Raw genomic sequence first — 17,845 nt, 5'->3', positions numbered from 1 at the left:
GGTTCTCCCAGATAAGAGAGCTCTAGCTAACCCAAGGCCATTCCAACAGGTGCAAGTGGAGGAGTGGGGAATCAAACCCGGTTCTCCCAGATAAGAGAGCTATGGCTGACACAAGGCCATTCCAGCAGCTGCAAGTGGAGGAGTGGGAATCAAACCCGGTTCTCCCAGATAAGAGAGCTATGGCTGACACAAGGCCATTCCAGCAGCTGCAAGTGGAGGAGTGGGGAATCAAGCCCGGTTCTCCCAGATAAGAGAGCTCTAGCTAACCCAAGGCCATTCCAACAGGTGCAAGTGGAGGAGTGGGGAATCAAACCCGGTTCTCCCAGATAAGAGAGCTATGGCTGACCCAAGGCCATTCCAGCAGCTGCAAGAGGAGGAGTGGGGAATCAAACCCGGTTCTCCCAGATAGAGCTGTGGCTGACCAAGGCCATTCCAACAGGTGCAAGTGGAGGAGTGGGGAATCAAACCCGGTTCTCCCAGATAAGAGTCCACACACTTAACCACTACGCCAACTTGGCTCTCAATGCAAAAATGTTTTTCTTTGCAAGGGGCGCACTTAGAATCATATGTGTTGGACGGGGCATAGAGGCCATCTAGTCCAACCCCCTGCTCAATGCAGGATCAGCCTAGAGTAGGGGTGGCCGGACTGCGGCTCCGGAGCCACACGTGGCTCTTTCGCAATGTTGTGTGGCTCTTGAAGCCCCCACCGCCCCATCAGCCGGCTTGGAGAAGGCATTGCTCTGTTTAAATCCCGTTCTCCAAGCCAAGGCAACTCGGGGCTCGGAGAATGCATTCAAAGTTAAAGTTGCTTTCTTTCTGTCTTTTCCTCCCCCCCTCTATTTTCCTTCCTTCCTGCTCTCAAGATCTGACATTCAGGCCTCGCGGCTCTCGAACGTCTGACATTTATTCCATGTGGCTCTGACGTTAAGCAAGTTTGGCCAGCCCTGGCCTAGAGCATCCCTGGTGAGTGTTGGTCCAGCCGTTGCTTGGAGACTGCCAGCGAGGGGCAGCTTAACACGCCTGTGGGCGGCCGATGCCGCCGCTGAACGACACTGTCAAAAAAAAAAGTCCCCTAACATCTAGCTGGTACCTTTCTGCCCATAATTTAAGCCTATTGTGAGTCCTCTCCTTTGCTGCCAAAGGAACAGCTCCCCGCCCTCCTCTAAGTCAGGGGTCCCCAACCCCCGGTCCGTGGACCGGTCCCGGTCCGTGGCCTGTTAGCAGCCGGGCCTTGAGTTGGATAATTATTTCATTATATCTTACAATATAGCAGGGGTGGCCAAACTGTGGCTCTTCCACACGTTTTGTGTGGCTCTCCGAGCCTCCACCAGCCCAAGAGAAAGCATTTGTCTCTTTAAATCACTTCGCCAAGCCAAGGCAGCCAGCAGCTTAGGGAATGCATTGAAAGTGAAAGTTGCTTTCTTTCCACCTCTCTCTCCCTCCTTCCCCCTCCATCTATTTGCTTTCCTTCCTTCCTTCCCGCTCTCAAAAATCTGGCGTTCGTGACTTGCAGCTCTCAAACGTCTGACGTTGAATCTACGTGGCTCTTACGTTCAGCAAGCGTAGCGACCCCCGCCATACAGTAATAGTAATAAGACGCCGTTGACGTTGGATTTATACCCTGCCCTGCACTTGTTGGCGTATTCGCTGATATGCTGTGGATTTGTGAGGCTTAATAATATACAGCACACCGACTTGTGCTAACTATTTGCATTTATTTGCAGATATACGAGTTTGTCGTCGTTCTGGCACACACTTTTAACAAAGCGCTTCGCCAGACACCACGCTGGAGAGCAGAGCATACACTGTACAAGCTCTTCCCAGTTATATACATATAGCTATATATAAGCACCAATCAGCACACAGTGCTGAGTCATCCTGCATAGGCACAAGCACTCTGGACAGACCAAGAAGAAGAAGAAGATGATATTGGATTTATACCCCGCCCTCCACTCCGAAGAGTCTCAGAGCGGCTCACAATCTCCTTTACCTTCCTCCCCCACAACAGACACCCTGTGAGGTGGGTGGGTCTGGAGAGGGCTCTCACAGCAGCTGCCCTTTCAAGGACAACCTCTGCCAGAGCTATGGCTGACCCAAGGCCATTCCAGCAGGTGCAGGTGCAGTGGAGAAGTGGGGAATCAAACCCGGTTCTCCCAGATAAGAGTCCGCACACTTAACCACTACACCAAACTTAGCAGTTTAAACCTGCTAAGGGAAGCTGTCAGGAAACTATCATGGCTCATGTGCATTAGACTCCAGCCTGAAGTCTTACTAGCAAGCATATGCTGACAGCACTTCGAGTCCCAGAACGGCTCACAATCTCCTTTTATCTTCCTCGCCTACAATAGACACCCTGTGAGGTGGGTGGGGCTGAGAGAGCTTTCCCAGAAGCTGCCCTTTCAAGGACAACTCTGCGAGAGCTATGGCTGACCCAAGGCCATTCCAGCAGCTGCAAGTGGAGGAGTGGGGAATCAAACCGGTTCTCCAGAGAAGATGATGATGATACTGGAGTTATATCCCGCCTTATACTCTGAATCTCAGCGTGGCTCACAATCTCCTTTATCTTCCTCCCCCACAACAGACACCCTGTGAGGTGGGTGGGGCTGAGAGAGCTCTCCCAGAAGCTGCCCTTTCAAGGACAATTCTGGGAGAGCTATGGCTGACCCAAGGCCATTCCAGCAGCTGCAAGTGGAGGAGTGGGGAATCAAACCTGGTTCTCCCAGAGATGATGATGATACTGGATTTATATCCCGCCCTATACTCTGAAGCTCAGCGTCTCAGAATGGCTCACAATCTCCTTTATCTTCCTCCCCCACAACAGACACCCTGTGAGATGGGTGGGGCTGAGAGAGCTCTCCCGGAAACTCCCCTTTCAAGGACAACTCTGCGAGAGCTATGGCTGACCCAAGGCCATTCCAGCAGCTGCAGGTGGAGGGGAGATGCCAGGGATTGAACCTGGGACCTTCTGCTTCCCAAGCAGATGCTCTACCACTGAGCCACCGTCCATCCCCCTATAGAAATAAGATGATCCATTGTTATCATCCTGAAACCATCGTTCCCCCACCCTGGTCCGTGGAAAAACTGTCTTCCGCAAAATTGGTCCCTGGTGCCAAAAAGGTTGGGGACCTCTGCTCTTAAGTGACAGCCCTTCAGATACTTCGACAACAACCATGTCCCCCCTCCTCTTCTCCAGACTGAATCTTCCCATGTCCCTGAGCCTTTCCTCATAGGGCTTGCTTTTTCATCTAAGGCTAAAATCTAATCCTGATTATCAACTTAGATTATCTTCAGGGCTGGCCCTGCAACTAGGCAGTTGCCTAGGGCGCCGGCCTTCTGGGGGTGCCAAATTGGGCGTCCCCCACGCGACTCAGGAAAGGAGGTTCCCTTTACCCAAATACTTGCCCGAGTCAGTCGCGCTCAGCTTCCGAGATCTGACAAGGTCAGGCACGCCCGGGCTATCCAGGTCAGGGAGCAAGTTTTAAGTGGTGCGCTTTTCACCTTCCCCACAATTCATCTCTCTTTGAAAAGTGGTTATCAGTGCCGGGGGAGGGAGCGCCAGAAGTCAGCCTTGCCTGGGATGCCAGAGAGATAGGGTTGCCAATCCCCAGGTGGGGGCAGGGGATCCCCCGGTTTGGAGGCCCTCCCCCCGCTTCAGGGTCGTCAGAAAGCGGGGGGAGGGGAGGGAAATGTCTGCTGGGAACTCTGTTATTCCCTAGGGAGATTTATTCCCATAGAAAATAATAAAGAATTGATCCGCGGGTATCTGGGGCTCTGGGGGGGCTGTTTTTTGAGGTAGAGGCACCAAATTTTCAGTACAGCATGTAGTGCCTCTCCCCAAAATATCCCCCAAGTTTCAAAATGATTGTACCAGGGGGTCCAATTCTATGAATCCCCAAAGAAGGTGCTCCTATCCATTATTTCCTATGGAAGGAAGGCATTGAAAAGGTGTGCCGTCCCTTGAAATGTGATGGCCAGAACTCCCTTTGGAGTTCAATTAGGCTTGTCACAGCCTTAATCTTGGCTCCACCCCTAATGTTTCCTGGCTCCACACCCACAGTCCCCAGATATTTCTTAAATTGGACTTGGCAACCCTACAGAGAGACAAGGGGCCAGCCGTGATTATCTTGGAAAAACGATGATAGTATCCTATAATCTCAAAGCCAGAGAATTTTGTCCTTTCCAATTCTGCGACACGTCTGCTCTCTCTGTATGGCCTTAATTGGAAAAAGAGAATCCCCTTTCAGTCCTGGTGGCTGGAGGAAAAGGAATGGAAAGGTCCCCTGTGCAAGCACCAGTTGAGTTGTATAATTATTTCATTATATGTTACAATATAGCAGGGGTGGCCAAACTGTGGCTCGGGAGCCACGTGTGACTCTTTCACACCTTTTGTGTGGCTCTCCAAACCTCCAGCAGCCCAAGAGATTTGTCTCTTTAAATCACTTCGCCAAGCCAAGGCAGCCAGCAGCTTAGGGAATGCATTTGAAGTGAAAGTTGATTGTGAGGCACTCCAAAGGGATCTGTTGAGGCTGGGTGAGTAGGCGTCAACATGGCAGATGAGGTTCAGTGTGGCCAAGTGCAAAGTAATGCACATTGGGGCCAAGAATCCCAGCTACAAATACAAGTTGATGGGGTGTGAACTGGCAGAGACTGACCGAGAGAGAGATCTTGGGGTCGTTGTAGATAACTCACTGAAAATGTCAAGACAGTGTGCGATTGCAATAAAAAAGGCCCACACCATGCTGGGAATTATTAGGAAGGGAACTGAAAACAAATCAGCCAGTAGCATAATGCCCCTGTATAAATCAATGGTGCGGTCTCATTTGGAATACTGTGTGCAATTCTGGTCACCGCACCTCAAAAAGGATATTATAGCATTGGAAGAAGTCCAGAAAAGGGCAACTAGAATGATTAAAGGGTTGGAACACTTTCCCTACAAAGAAAGTTTAAAACACTTGGGGCTCTTTAGCCTGGAGAAACGTCGACTGCTGGGTGACATGATAGAGGTTTACAAAAAAATGCATGGGATGGAGAAAGTAGAGAAGTTCTTTTCTCCCTTTCTCACAATACAAGAACTCGTGGGCATTCAATGAAATTGCTGAGCAGTCAGGTTAAAACGGATAAAAGGAAGTCCTTCTTCACCCAAAGGGTGATTAACATGTGGAATTCACTGCTACAGGAGGTGGTGGCGGCTACAAGCGTAGCCAGCTTCAAGAGGGGATTAGATAAAAATATGGAGCAGAGGTCCATCAGTGGCTATTAGCCACAGTATATGTGTGTGTGTGTGTGTATAAAAAAATTTTGGCCACTGTGTGACACAGAGTGTTGGACTGGATGGGCCATTGGCCTGATCCAACAGGGCTTCTCTTACTTTCTTATGTGACTCAGAGTGTTGGACTGGATGGACCATTGGCCTGATCTAACATGGCTTCTCTTATGTTCTTATGTTTCCGACTCTGGGGTGATGTAGCTTTCACAATGTGTTCACGGCAGACCTTTTTACGGGGTGGTGACTGACCTGTTACCAGTTTTACACTGAACCAAGCAGGAGTCAAGTGCCACCTTTAAGACCAACCAAGTTTTATTCAGAACGTAAGCTTGCGGGTGCTCTCCAAGCACACTTCATCAGACGAGGGGGATCAGGTATTATGGGCTGAAATACGTGCAGTATGTTGATTAAGAGGGCAAACTGGCTGCGATCGCATGGTGAAACCACGTGGCTTGGCTGTTTGGTCTGGATAGCCGTAAACGGTAATAAAGGGTCCTGCCAGTTGGTGTTTCCGCAAATCCAGGCAAATCTCAAAAGGACATGTATTTCCTAGTTGTAGTCCACCTAATTTACTAATTTCACACTGTGTGTTGTGTTGCTTGACCTCCAGATAGTGAGGAGGGAGAAATGACAAAACCCTCGTTTCCTCCCCCCCAAAAAAGCATTTACAAGCTTGATATAAAACACAGGCATTTAAACAAAACCCTCTGGATGTCTGAGGTTTCTTTTCCCTAACAGTTTAAACGGTCTTGTTAATCTAGAACGGGTTTGTTTTAGCCAGAGGCAGAGCATAACTTTCTGCCAAGTAACAAGTAATTCCACATTCTTTGCTCCCTGGCCCAGAGTTCTGTGTTCCGGAAACAGTTGGCTTGTCCACTGGACTCTTTGCACAACACTCGCCCAGCAGGAGCTGCCTGCAAAAGGGGGCATTGTGGCAGAGAGGCTGTTGGCGCCTAGCCGCGTTTTGTCCTGTGCTTCACCGCATCCTGCAGATCAGGAGTGGCCAAACTTGGTTAGCGTAAAAGCCGCATAGAATAAACGACAGCTGGTTGAGAGCTGAGAGACACGAAGAAATATTAGACTTGTGTCTTGATTAAAACTCTTGATACTTTGCACGCAAAGATAAAATACACTTTGCACTTTACAATGCTACTGTACAACACAGCTCTTTTTAAAAACAAAAGCTGGGAAAAACAGTCCCCATAAGACCGGCATAGGGAAAGTAAAGGTAAAGGTAGTCCCCTGTGCAAGCACCAGTCGTTTCCGACTCTGGGGTGACGGCGCATCACGACATTTTCACAGTAGACTTTTTATGGGGTGGTTTACCATTGCCTTCCCCAGTCATCTACACCTTATCCCCAGCAAGCTGGGGAGTCATTTTACCGACCTTGGAAGGATGGAAGGCTGAGTCAACCTTGAGCCGGCGACCTGAACCCAGGTTCCGCCGGGATCGAACTCAGGTATAGGGAAAGGTTAGGGAATAATTTTTTTGCACTGGTGGGAGAAGGAAGCACACATGTACCATATAAGTCCACTGCTTGCATCACTGTGCATCTCTCTTTGTCTTGACACCAAGGTTAGTAAATACAGCTCCTTCAAAAGCTATGAAACTAAGGGGGGGACCCTGCACTGCCCTTTTTAATCCCGTCCCTCTTTCCAGCAGCTCTCTCGGCTCTTGTGCGCTCTCTCCCTGCTCTAGGTGTCCAGGCGACCTCTGTGGTGGAGAAGAGTTTGCAAGACTGCCTATTTTCCCCCTCCTCCTCAGCTTCACAGTCGGCGGAAATAGTTGCCAATTTATGGGTCAGTGGTCAGAGGCCGACTGAGGTCCCGATGCTAAGCACACTTACTTGAGAGTAAGCCTGCATAAGTTCCTCCTTGACCTCCGGGAGTAGCTCAATGTGTGCTGAAAAGCACGTGTGGGCTCCCCTGCTCCAGACTTCACCCCCACTATGCTTTGCCTTGGCGGTTTGCTGAATAAACTTTATTTTTGGAACAGGGGTGTCAAACTCATTTGTTGTGAGGGCCAGAGCTGACATAAATGAGACCTTGTTGGGCTGAGCCATGTTGGGCCGGGCTGTGTGTGTACCTACTTAAGATTAGGTAGCAGAGATATAAACTTTATAAAGGACACACAAACACAATTAAAAAAAAAAACTTAAAACATGCTTAAAATACAGCACTTGTTGGTCTGAAAGGTGCTTTCTTTGCATCTCTCCCATGGGATCCAGGGAACTGAGCAAAGGAAGCTGTGGCTGTTTCCTTCCTTCCTTCCCCAGGGGACCAGGAGGGGGAGGAGCCTCAGCCAATAGAAGGAGGAGAGGCTTGGCTCAACTCTGCTATGTGATTGAGCAAGCCTGGCAAAGCAAGCTCTCACTCCTCCCTCCCTAAGGGAGGAGCCTCAGCCAGTGGAGAAAATAGAGACTGCTCTGTAACTCCTGTGCTACTGAGCAAGCCTTGCAAAGCCAACCATGATGCAGAAGAAACCAAGAGAGGGAGAAGGAAGCAGATGACAGCCAGTTGCTCAGGGGCCTGATAGGAACTCTCTGAGGGCCTGATTCAGCCTCTGGGCACATGTTTGACACCCCTGTTTTAGAAGGATATGGGAGCTTAGCATATTTGAACTATTCCACAAGGCAAAAATTAACAAGGAATAGATTCAGGTGGGGCACCCGTGTTGGTCTGAAGGAACAGAACAAAGTTGGAATCCAGCGGCACCTTTTAAGACCAAGAACGTTTAATTAACGGGGATAAGCTTTTGTGCGCGTTGCACGCTTCTTCAGATACAATTGAAGAAAACAGCTCTGATTGACCCAAAGTCATTCCAGCAGCTGCAAGTGGAGGAGTGGGGAATCAAACCTGGTTCTCCCAGATCGGAGTCTGCACTCTTAACGACTACACCAAACTGGTTTGCCCAAGCAGAAGGCACTTGCAGACTTTACCTCCCACCTTTCCCTCCTGCCAGCCTTCTGAAAAAGTCAGTGGCTGAGGTCACGGAATCTCTTGTGTGCAGAGGCAGATATGGGCAAAGTCATTCTCCATGTCTTGCTTTTTTCCAAATTATCTTGCCTCCGCCATGCTAGAATCCTGGCCAAAAAAAGGCAAAGGCAGTCCCCTGTGCAAGCACCAGTCGTTTTCGACTCTGGGGTGACGTTGCTTTCACAACAGTTTCATGGCAGACTTTTTACGGGGTGGTTTGCCATTGGCTTCCCCAGTCATCTACACTTTCCCCCCAGCAAGCTGGGGACTCCTTTGACCGACCTCGGAAGGATGGAAGGCTGAGTCAACCTGGAGCTTCCGCTGGGATCGAACTCAGGTCGTGAGCAGAGGGCTTCGACTGCAGTACTGCAGCTTTCCCACTCTGCGCCACGGGGCTCGAATCCCCACTTCTGCCATAGGTGACCTCCGTCTTGTCACAAATTGTTAATCTGGCCTACCTTGCAGTGTTGCGAGTGACAGGGTAGTAGTGGAAGCGTCCCTCAGGGCCACTCTGGTCAGACCAGTCTCAGTTGTTGCTCTAATGAAGACACTCACAAAGACAGCCGGTTCAACAAAGTTGCATTAGGGTCAGGCAGATATCACAGTCAAGAATCAGTCTGCTAATCATACACTTACAATCAGTCCAGCCAGGCAAAGGTACAGATACTCAGTCCAATAGAATAGTCAAGTCACAGTCCACAATCATCAAATCTCTTTATCAGTCCATCAGTATGCCACGCTCTATCCGTCTTTTCCTACTCCACACTGAACAGACGTTAGGCTACTGTATTTCTATTCCCCTCAACCAATCCCATTTCTCCTTGGTTAATGACGTTCACATGCTAACACTTAAACACCTGTATGCAAGGGTTACACAATCCTTTGGCAGTTCCAATATGCCTTAAAGATATAGGATACTGGCAGCGAGTAAATGTAGGAGGGGAGAATCCCCACTGCGGAGAGAAAAGCGGGGTATATATAAATGCAGAAGGAGCCCTGTGGCGCAGAGTGTTAAAGCTGCAGTACTGCAGGCCGAACTCTCTGCTCACGACCGGCGTTCGATCCCCGGCAGAAGCTGGGTTCAGGTAGCCGGCTCAAGGTTGACTCAGCCTTCCATCCTTCCGAGGTTGGTAAAACGAGTACCCAGCTTGCTGGGGTGTGTGTGTGTGTGGAAGTGTAGCTGACTGGGGAAGGCAGTGGCAAACCACCCTGTAAAAAGTCTGCCGTGAAAACGTCGCAATACGACGTCACCCCGGAGTCGGAAATGACTGGCGCTTGCACAGGGGACTACCTTGACCTTTATATAAATGCACCTGCAATGCAGGCATGCCTGCAGCCCCATAACCTTTTCCATTCTGATAAGATATTGAGCGCTGTGGCTGACTCAGGCCTGGTATTACAACCTGACAAGGGTGGAGAAGGGAGACGTTGCCCAATTACGAGCGCAGCTTTGTGGCTGAGCAGAAGCACAGGGTGAGCCTGCAATACCTGAGCTCTTGACCTTAGATGTGTGCATGACCCCACATAACCCCAGGCGTTTTACTAGGAAAAGTAATTGGAGGAGAGCCACGGGGATGCAGGCATGAGCTAAATCAGGGGTGGCCAAACTCGCTTAACATAAGAACAGGCCTCAGATTCAGTGGAGCTCACAGGAGCGCAGCTCCTGAACCTTTCTGAGAGTTCCACCTCTTCCTGAGAGTCCCACCTCCTTGTCCATTGAATAGTATGTGCAGCTGCATCACAATCCCTGGATGAGCTCCACCACCTATTTTTCTACAAAAGGACCGCTGCGTAAGAAGAAGATGAAGAAGATATTGGATTTATATCCCGCCCTCCACTCCGAAGAGTCTCAGAGCGGCTCACAATCTCCTTTCCCTTCCTCCCCCACAACAGACACCCTGTGAGGTGGGTGGGGCTGGAGAGGGCTCTCACAGCAGCTGCCCTTTCAAGGACAACCTCTGCCAGAGCTATGGCTGACCCAAGGCCATTCCAGCAGGTGCAAGTGGAGGAGTGGGGAATCAAACCCGGTTCTCCCAGATAAGAGTCCACATACTTAAGCACTACACCAAACTGTAAGAACTACATAGAATAAACGTCAGATGTCTTAAGAGCCGTAAGACACGAATGTCAGATGTTTGAGAGCCACAAGACAGGAAGGAAAAATGGAAAGAAAGCAAATAGATGGGGGAGGGAGGAGAGGAGAGGGGGAAAGAAAGCAACTTTAAATGCATTCTCCAAGCCGCTGGCTGGCTAGGTTTGGAGAAGTGATTTAAAGAGAGAAATGCCTTCTCCAAGCTAACTGGTGGGGTGGAGTGGGGGGCTTCAAGAGCCACACAATAGGTGTGAAAGAGCCACAGTTTGGCCACCCCTGAGCTAAAGGTACCCAAGCTTACAATCTTGCCTTAAGTGTATTAATGAAAGGGTTTGAAAATGCATTCAGCTGCCCTAAGAGGCTATCCAGGCACTTGCCGATGGAAAACTAGAAAAAAGTAAAAACAAACCTTTTGCGGAGATGCCTTTGGGCTGCCGGCTCAGACAATTCCTTGCTGCCACTTTTGACTGGCATGTTTGGTCTCCAGAGGGAAAGCATCTGTTTGGATCAGCCTAGCCACGAGGGAACCAAAATAAAAGTCGGGAAGTATGTAAACAGAAAACAGATTATCTTAGGGCTGTGTGTCGGCCGCTGTTCCATGCATTTAAAACACCCTAAAAATATTGCAAGGAGCTCCGTGGCGCAGAGTGGTAAAACTGCAGTACTGCAGTCCAGGCTCTCTGCTCACGACCCGAGTTCGATCCCGGCTGAAGCTGGGTTCAGGTCACTGGCTCAAGGTTGCCTAAGCCTTCCATCCTTCCGAGGTCGGTAAAATGAGTACCCAGCTTGCTGGGGGGGAAGTGTAGATGTTTGGGGAAGGCAATGGCAAACCACCCCATTAAAAAAAAGTCTGCCGTGGAAACATCGTGATGCGACGTCACCCCAGAATTGGAAACGGCTGGTGCTTGCACAGGGGTCTGCCTTTACCTTTTTTACCTTAAAAATATAGCAACGAGCGTGGTTTACCTTTCTTGCAGATTTGCTTACGAATAAACCCAGATTTGGAGCCTGGGTATTCATGAAGATATGCTTGCATCCATTCAGGAAACGTCTGGCAACCTCTTAGAAGCCAGACAGGTTGCTGAAAAGTTATACTAGGGGAAGAGGGTTAGTAGTCTCCATGTCGACTTATCCTTCCTTGTGGGTGATGGAAGCAAAAGGGCAATGCAGAACAAATTGGCATTCACCCCTGTTGAATTTGAAGAAGAAGAAGAAGAAGATATTGGATTTATATCCCGCCCTACACTCTGAATTTCAGAGCTGTCACAATCTCCTTTACCTTCTCACCCCCCCCCCCACAACAGACCCCATATGAGGTAGGTGGGGCTAAGAGAGCTCTTACAGCAGCTGCCCTTTCAAGGGCAACTGCTATGAAAGCTACGGCTGACCCAAGGCCATGCCAGCAGGTGGAAGTGCAGGAGTGGGGAATCAAACCCGGTTCTCCCAGATAAGAGTCCGTGCACTTAACCACTGCACCAAATATAAACTTTATAAAGGACGCAGACAAATAGAATTAAAGATTTTTTTTTTTTTAAAAGAAACTCAAAATAAAAAGCTAAAACAGCACTCGTTGGTCTGAAAGGTGTGTTCTTTGTATCTCTTCCATGGGCTCCAGGGAACTGGGCATAGGAAGCTCTGGCTCTTTCCCGCCTTCCCCAGGGGACCAGGAGGAAAAGGAGCCTCAGCCAATAGAAGGAAGAGAGGCTTGGCTCAGTAGCTCTGCTGTGTGATTGAAAGACCCTGGCAAAGCAAGCTCTCCCTCCCCCACTTCCTCCCCAAGAGAGGAACCTCAGCCCGTGGAGAAAATAAAGGCTTTGCTCTGTAGCTCCTGTGCAGTTGAGCAAGCCTGGCAAAGCAAGCTGTCATGCAGAAGGAAGCTATTTAATAAATATTTAATAAAAAAATATTTGTTTTTATCTCTGCTACCTAATCTTAAATAGGTACACACATGGCTTGGCCCAACCCAACACGGTCCTGGCCCAACAAGGTCTCATTTATGTCCGATTCGGCTGTCATAATAAATGAGTTCGACAGCCCTACCTAGACTGGCATGTGTATACCTATTTAAGATTAGGTAGGAGAGGTATAAACTTTATAAAGGACATAGACAAACAGAATTCTATATTTTTTAAATAAAACATTTAAAATGTTAGCACTTGGTCTGAAAGCTGCTCTCTTTGTATTTCTCCCACGGGATCCAGGGAACTGTACAAAGGAAGCTGTGGCTCTTTCCTTCCTTCCCCAGGGGACAGGTGAGGAGCCTCAGCCAATAGGAAAAGAGAAGAAGAAGATATTGGATTTATATCCCGCCCTCCACTCCAAAGAGTCTCAGAGCGGCTCACAATCTCCTTTGCCTTCCTCCCCCACAACAGACACCCTGTGAGGTAGATGAAGATATTGAATTTATATCCCACCCTCCACTCCGAAGAGTCTCAGAGCGGCTCACAATCTCCTTTGCCTTCCTCCCCGACAACAGACACCCTGTGAGGTAGATGAAGATATTGGATTTATATCCCGCCCTCCACTCTGAAGAGTCTCAGAGCGGCTCACAATCTCCTTTGCCTTCCTCCCCCACAACAGACACCCTGTGAGGTAGATGAAGATATTGGATTTATATCCCGCCCTCCACTCCGAAGAGTCTCAGAACGGCTCACAATCTCCTTTACCTCCCCCCCCCCCCACAACAGACACACTGTGAGGTAGATGAAGATATTGGATTTATATCCTGCCCTCCACTCTGAAGAGTCTCAGAGCAGCTCACAATCTCTTTTACCTTCCTCCCCCACAACAGACATCCTGTGAGGTGGGTAGGGCTGGAGAGGGCTCTCACAGCAGCTGCCCTTTCAAGGACAACCTCTGCCAGAGCTATGGCTGACCCAAGGCCATGCTAGCAGGTGCAAGTGGAAGTGTGGGGAATCAAACCCGGTTCTCCCAGATAAGAGTCCGCACACTTAACCAGTACACCAAAGGCTTGGCTCAGTAGCTCAGTAGCTCTGCTGTGCGATAGAAAGACCTGGCAAAGCAAACTCTGCCTCTCCCCCTTCCTCCCCAAGGGAGGAGCCTCAGCCAAGAGAAGGAAGAGAGGCTTGGCTGGCTCAGTAGCTTTGCTGTGCAATTGAAAGACCCTGGCAAAGCAAACAGCCTCCCCCCTTCCTCCCCAACGGAGGAGCCTCAGCCAATAGAAGGAAGAGAGGCTTGGCTGGCTCAGTAGCTCTGCTGTGCGATTGAAAGACCCTGGCAAAGCAAGCTCTGCCTTCCCCCTTCCTCCCCAAGGGAGGAGCCTCAACTAATGGAGGAAATAGAGGTTTTGCTCTGTAGCTCCTGTGCAGTTGAGCAAGCCTGGCAGTGATGCAGAAGGAAGAAAGAGAGAGGGAGAAGGAAGCAGCCAGTTGCTGGGGGGCCTGATAGGAGCCCTCCGGGGGGGGCCTGATTCAGCCCTCGAATTGCATGTTTGACACCCTTGCCCAAACCAGGGGAGTCAAACTCATTTGTTATGAGGGCTGGATCTGACATAAATGAGACTTTCTTGGGCCGGGCCCTGTTGGGGTGGGCTGAGACATGTCGGGCCAGGCCATCTGTGTACCCATTTAAGATTAGGTAGCAGAGATAAAAACTTTGCAAAGGACACACACACACACATAAATGTTAATTTAAGTTATATATATATATATATATGTGTGTGTGTGTGTGTGTGTGTCTTGGTCTTAAAAGGTACTTTCTTTGTATCTCTCCCATGGGATCCAGGGCACTGAGCAAAGGAAGCTCCGGCTCTTTTCTTCCTTCCCCAGGGACTGAGGGTGGGGAAGCCTCAGTCAAAAGAAGAAATAGAGGCTTGGCTCAGTAGCTCCACTGTGCGACGGAGAGAGCCTGACGAAACAAGCTCTGCCTCCCCCCCCCTTCCTCCCCAAGGGAGGAGCCTCAGCCAATGGAGAAAACGGAGGCTTTGCTCTGCGGCTCCTGAGCAAGCCTGGCAAAGCAAGCTGTGCTGCAGAAGGAAGGAAGCAAGCGAGAGGGAGGGAGAAGGAAGCAGCCAGTTGGGGGGGGGGGGCTGACAGGAGCCCTCGGGGGTGGGGGCCTGGTGCGGCCCGCGGACTGCGTGTCTGACACCCCCGCGGGCGGGCGGGCGGCGGAGGGGAGGAGCCGGGCGCGGAGCCGCCTCCGCCCGCCGCCGTGGCCGGAGCTTGCGCTGTGAGGCGCGCCAGCCAGCCAGCCATCCAGCCAGCCGGGCCTACCCTGCCCTGCCCTGCCCGAAGCGGCGGGGCCTGCCTGGTGAGGGGGTCGCTGAGGCGAGGCCGTGGGGCGGTTGGGCGGGCGCGCCTTTCGCGGAGGGAGGGTCGCGGGGCGGCAGCGGCGGCGATGGCGGCGTCGGGGGCCGAGACGAAGATCATCTACCACCTGGACGACCAGGAGACGCCCTACCTGGTGAAGGTGCCGGTGGCGGCCGAGCGGGTCACGCTGGGCGACTTCAAGGCCCTCCTCAACCGGCCCAACTACAAGTTCTACTTCAAGTCCATGGACGACGACTTCGGGTGAGGAGCGAGCGAGGGAGGGAGGGAGACAATGACGGCGGAGGGGCTGCGGGAGGAGGGCGGTTGCCAATCCCCAGGTGGGGGCAGGGGATCCCCCGCTTTGGAGGCCCCCCCCCCGCTTCAGGGTCATCAGAAGGGGGGGGAGGGAGCTGTCTGCCGGGCACGCCATTGTTCCCTATGGAGACCGGTTTCTATAGGCCCTGCAGGGGTGGCCAGCGGTAGCTCTCCAGATGTTTTTGTTTTTGCCTACAACTCCCATCAGCCCCAGCCAGCATGGCCAATGGCTGGGGCTGATGGGAGTTGTAGGCAAAAAAAAAAAAAAAAAAGGATGGACCGCTACCTTCGGCCGCCCCTGCTAGGGTATAATGGAAAATTGATATGCGGGGTGTTAGGGGGTCTGGGCAAAAAAAAAGTATGGACCGCTACCTTCGGCCGCCCCTGTTAGGGTATAATGGAAAATTGATATGCGGGTGTTAGGGGGTCTGGGCAAAAAAAAAGTATGGACCGCTACCTTTGGCAGCCCCTGCTAGGGGTATAATGGAAAATTGATATGCGGGTGTTAGGGGGTCTGGACAAAAAAAAGTATGGACCGCTACCTTCGGCCGCCCCTGCTAGGGTATAATGGAAAATTAATATGCGGGTGTTAGGGGGTCTGGGCAAAAAAAAAGTATGGACCGCTACCTTCGGCCGCCCCTGCTAGGGTAGAATGGAAAATTGATATGCGGGGTGTTAGGGGGTCTGGGCAAAAAAAAAGTATGGACCGCTACCTTCGGCCGCCCCTGCTAGGGTAGAATGGAAAATTGATATGCGGGTGTTAGGGGGTCTGGGCAAAAAAAAAGTATGGACCGCTACCTTCGGCCGCCCCTGTTAGGGTATAATGGAAAATTGATATGCGGGTGTTAGGGGGTCTGGGCAAAAAAAAAGTATGGACCGCTACCTTCGGCCGCCCCTGCTAGGGTATAATGGAAAATTGATATGCGGGTGTTAGGGGGTCTGGGCAAAAAAAAAAGTATGGACCGCTACCTTCGGCCGCCCCTGTTAGGGTATAATGGAAAATTGATATGCGGGTGTTAGGGGGTCTGGGCAAAAAAAAAGTATGGACCGCTACCTTCGGCCGCCCCTGCTAGGGTATAATGGAAAATTGATATGCGGGTGTTAGGGGGTCTGGGCAAAAAAAAAAGTATGGACCTCTACCGTCGGCCGCCGCTGCTAGGGGTATAATGGAAAATTGATATGCGGGTGTCGGGGGGGGTCTGCAGGGTGGGCTGTTTTTTTTTTAGGTGGAGGCAGCTCAGTCTTCACCGCAGCATCCCCTCAAAACAGCCTCCCAAGTTTCAAAAGGATGGGACCAGGGGGTCCAATTCTAGGAGCCCCCAAAGAAGGTGCCTCTCTCCTTCATTATTTCCAACGGAGGGAAGGCGTGTGAAAGGTGTGCGGTCCCCTTCAGTGTGACGGCCGGAGCTCCCTTCGCAGTTCAGTTGTGCTTGTGACAATCCAGCTCCTGGCCCCACCCCCAAAGTCCCCAGAAATTTCTTGCTTTGGACTGGGCAACCCTACTTTCCCCCCACTTTTCTTCCCCTGCAGGGGGATCTGGCTTTGGGAGAAGGTGAATGCAGGTTTGGCCCCATCTAGTTTTGGGGGGGTTGACAACCTCCCGGCGGGGCCAGGAGACCTCCCACGTTTTCGAACGCGTCTCCGGTTCAGACCTCCTGCAATGAGAGCAGTTCAGCTCCCCTGGAGAGAATGGTGGCTTTGGAGAAAGGGTGGGTGGGTGGGGGACTCTGGGGCATTAGACCCCAGGGAGGGGTCTTCCCTCCCAAGCCTCAGATCTCTTAAGAATATGCCATCTTTCTGGTGGGACCTAGGAATTCCTTCCCCACCCCATAAGAGCTCATCTCCAGACTACAGAAATCAGTTCCTCTGGGGAAAAGGGATGCTTTGGAGGGTGGGACTTTATGGAGTTAGACCCCCAAAGAGGTCTCTTCTTGGCCAAGTCTCCTCTCCATCTCCAGATCTCCAGAAATATGCCAACCTCCAGGTGAGATGTAGGGATCCCCCCTCCCTCCGAATTAGAGCTTATCTCCAGACTACAGAGATCGGTTCCTCCAGGGGAAATTACTATTATTTATTTCATTTATGGCTTTAGACACCCCCCCCCCCAGTGAGGTCTCTTCCCCCCCCCCCACAAGCCTCCACCCCCCCACCACAAGCCTCCACCCCCAGATCTTCAGGAATATCTTGACCAGTTAGGGATGCTTTGGAGGGTGGACTTTGTGGCATTCTACACTGTTGCCCTCCCCAGGGTCCATCTCCAAATCTGGAGTTTCCTAACCAGAAGCTGGAACTGTACCAGTGGAGCCCCGCTAAATCAGATGCAAAAAAATCTGGCTTCTTTCATAGGTCGTTTTACACAGGGGGTGGGGGTAGGACCTACAGGGTACATCTGGGCCCCAGCCCACCAAAGATGCTGCAGGAATTAAATCTTGTTTGTCTCTTTAAGAGGTTGCGAGAATCCTGTTTTGTTCTGCTGCGGCAGACTCCTGTGGCTTTATCCCTCTTTCATTGCAGATGCTTTCTTTTCTCTGCCGGTCCCTAGTAGGAAAAATTCTCCCGCCCCCTAACCATGGGGAGAAATAGTCTCTGCTTCTCTGTGGGTCAGGGTTTCCCAAACTTTTCTTTCCCGTGGCCCGGTTATTTTTACACTTCTCCTTCATGACCCACTAAAATTTGGGGGGTGGAACCAGGAGACTTTGGAGGTGGAGCCGGGAGACAGGAATTATGTCATTTCCTGTGGTGACAAGGGCCAAGTGATGTCACGTCTGGGGTACACTGAACCAAAACTCCATTTTTTTCTGTGATGTCACTTCCAGAATGTCCACCAGTGGGGCCAGGGCACTAGAAGCCCTCCCACTGTTGCTTCCCCCCCCCCTCCCAGCGCCAAGAATACAGACAGAGCATCACTTGCAGGGGAAGGAAGGAAGG

General features: G+C 51.0%; 2 protein-coding genes across 2 annotated transcripts in view; both read left to right on the top strand.

The window, feature by feature from the left end:
* Positions 1-17,845, top strand: part of LOC132574464 (cytochrome P450 2J2-like) — a 585,507-nt gene that overhangs the window by 391,091 nt on the left and 176,571 nt on the right. The gene's annotated exons all lie outside the window — the stretch shown is intronic.
* Positions 14,678-17,845, top strand: part of DVL3 (dishevelled segment polarity protein 3) — a 149,008-nt gene continuing 145,840 nt past the window's right edge. Inside the window, 1 exon segment of the mRNA XM_060242820.1 lies at positions 14,678-14,863. Within this exon segment, the coding sequence (XP_060098803.1) occupies positions 14,691-14,863 (173 nt within the window). The 5' untranslated portion in view covers positions 14,678-14,690.

This window comes from Heteronotia binoei, chromosome 6 (genome assembly GCF_032191835.1).
Source record: "Heteronotia binoei isolate CCM8104 ecotype False Entrance Well chromosome 6, APGP_CSIRO_Hbin_v1, whole genome shotgun sequence".
Classification (NCBI taxonomy): domain Eukaryota; kingdom Metazoa; phylum Chordata; class Lepidosauria; order Squamata; family Gekkonidae; genus Heteronotia; species Heteronotia binoei.
Note: the sequence above shows the minus strand (reverse complement) of the source record. Positions and strands in the feature narration are given on the sequence as shown.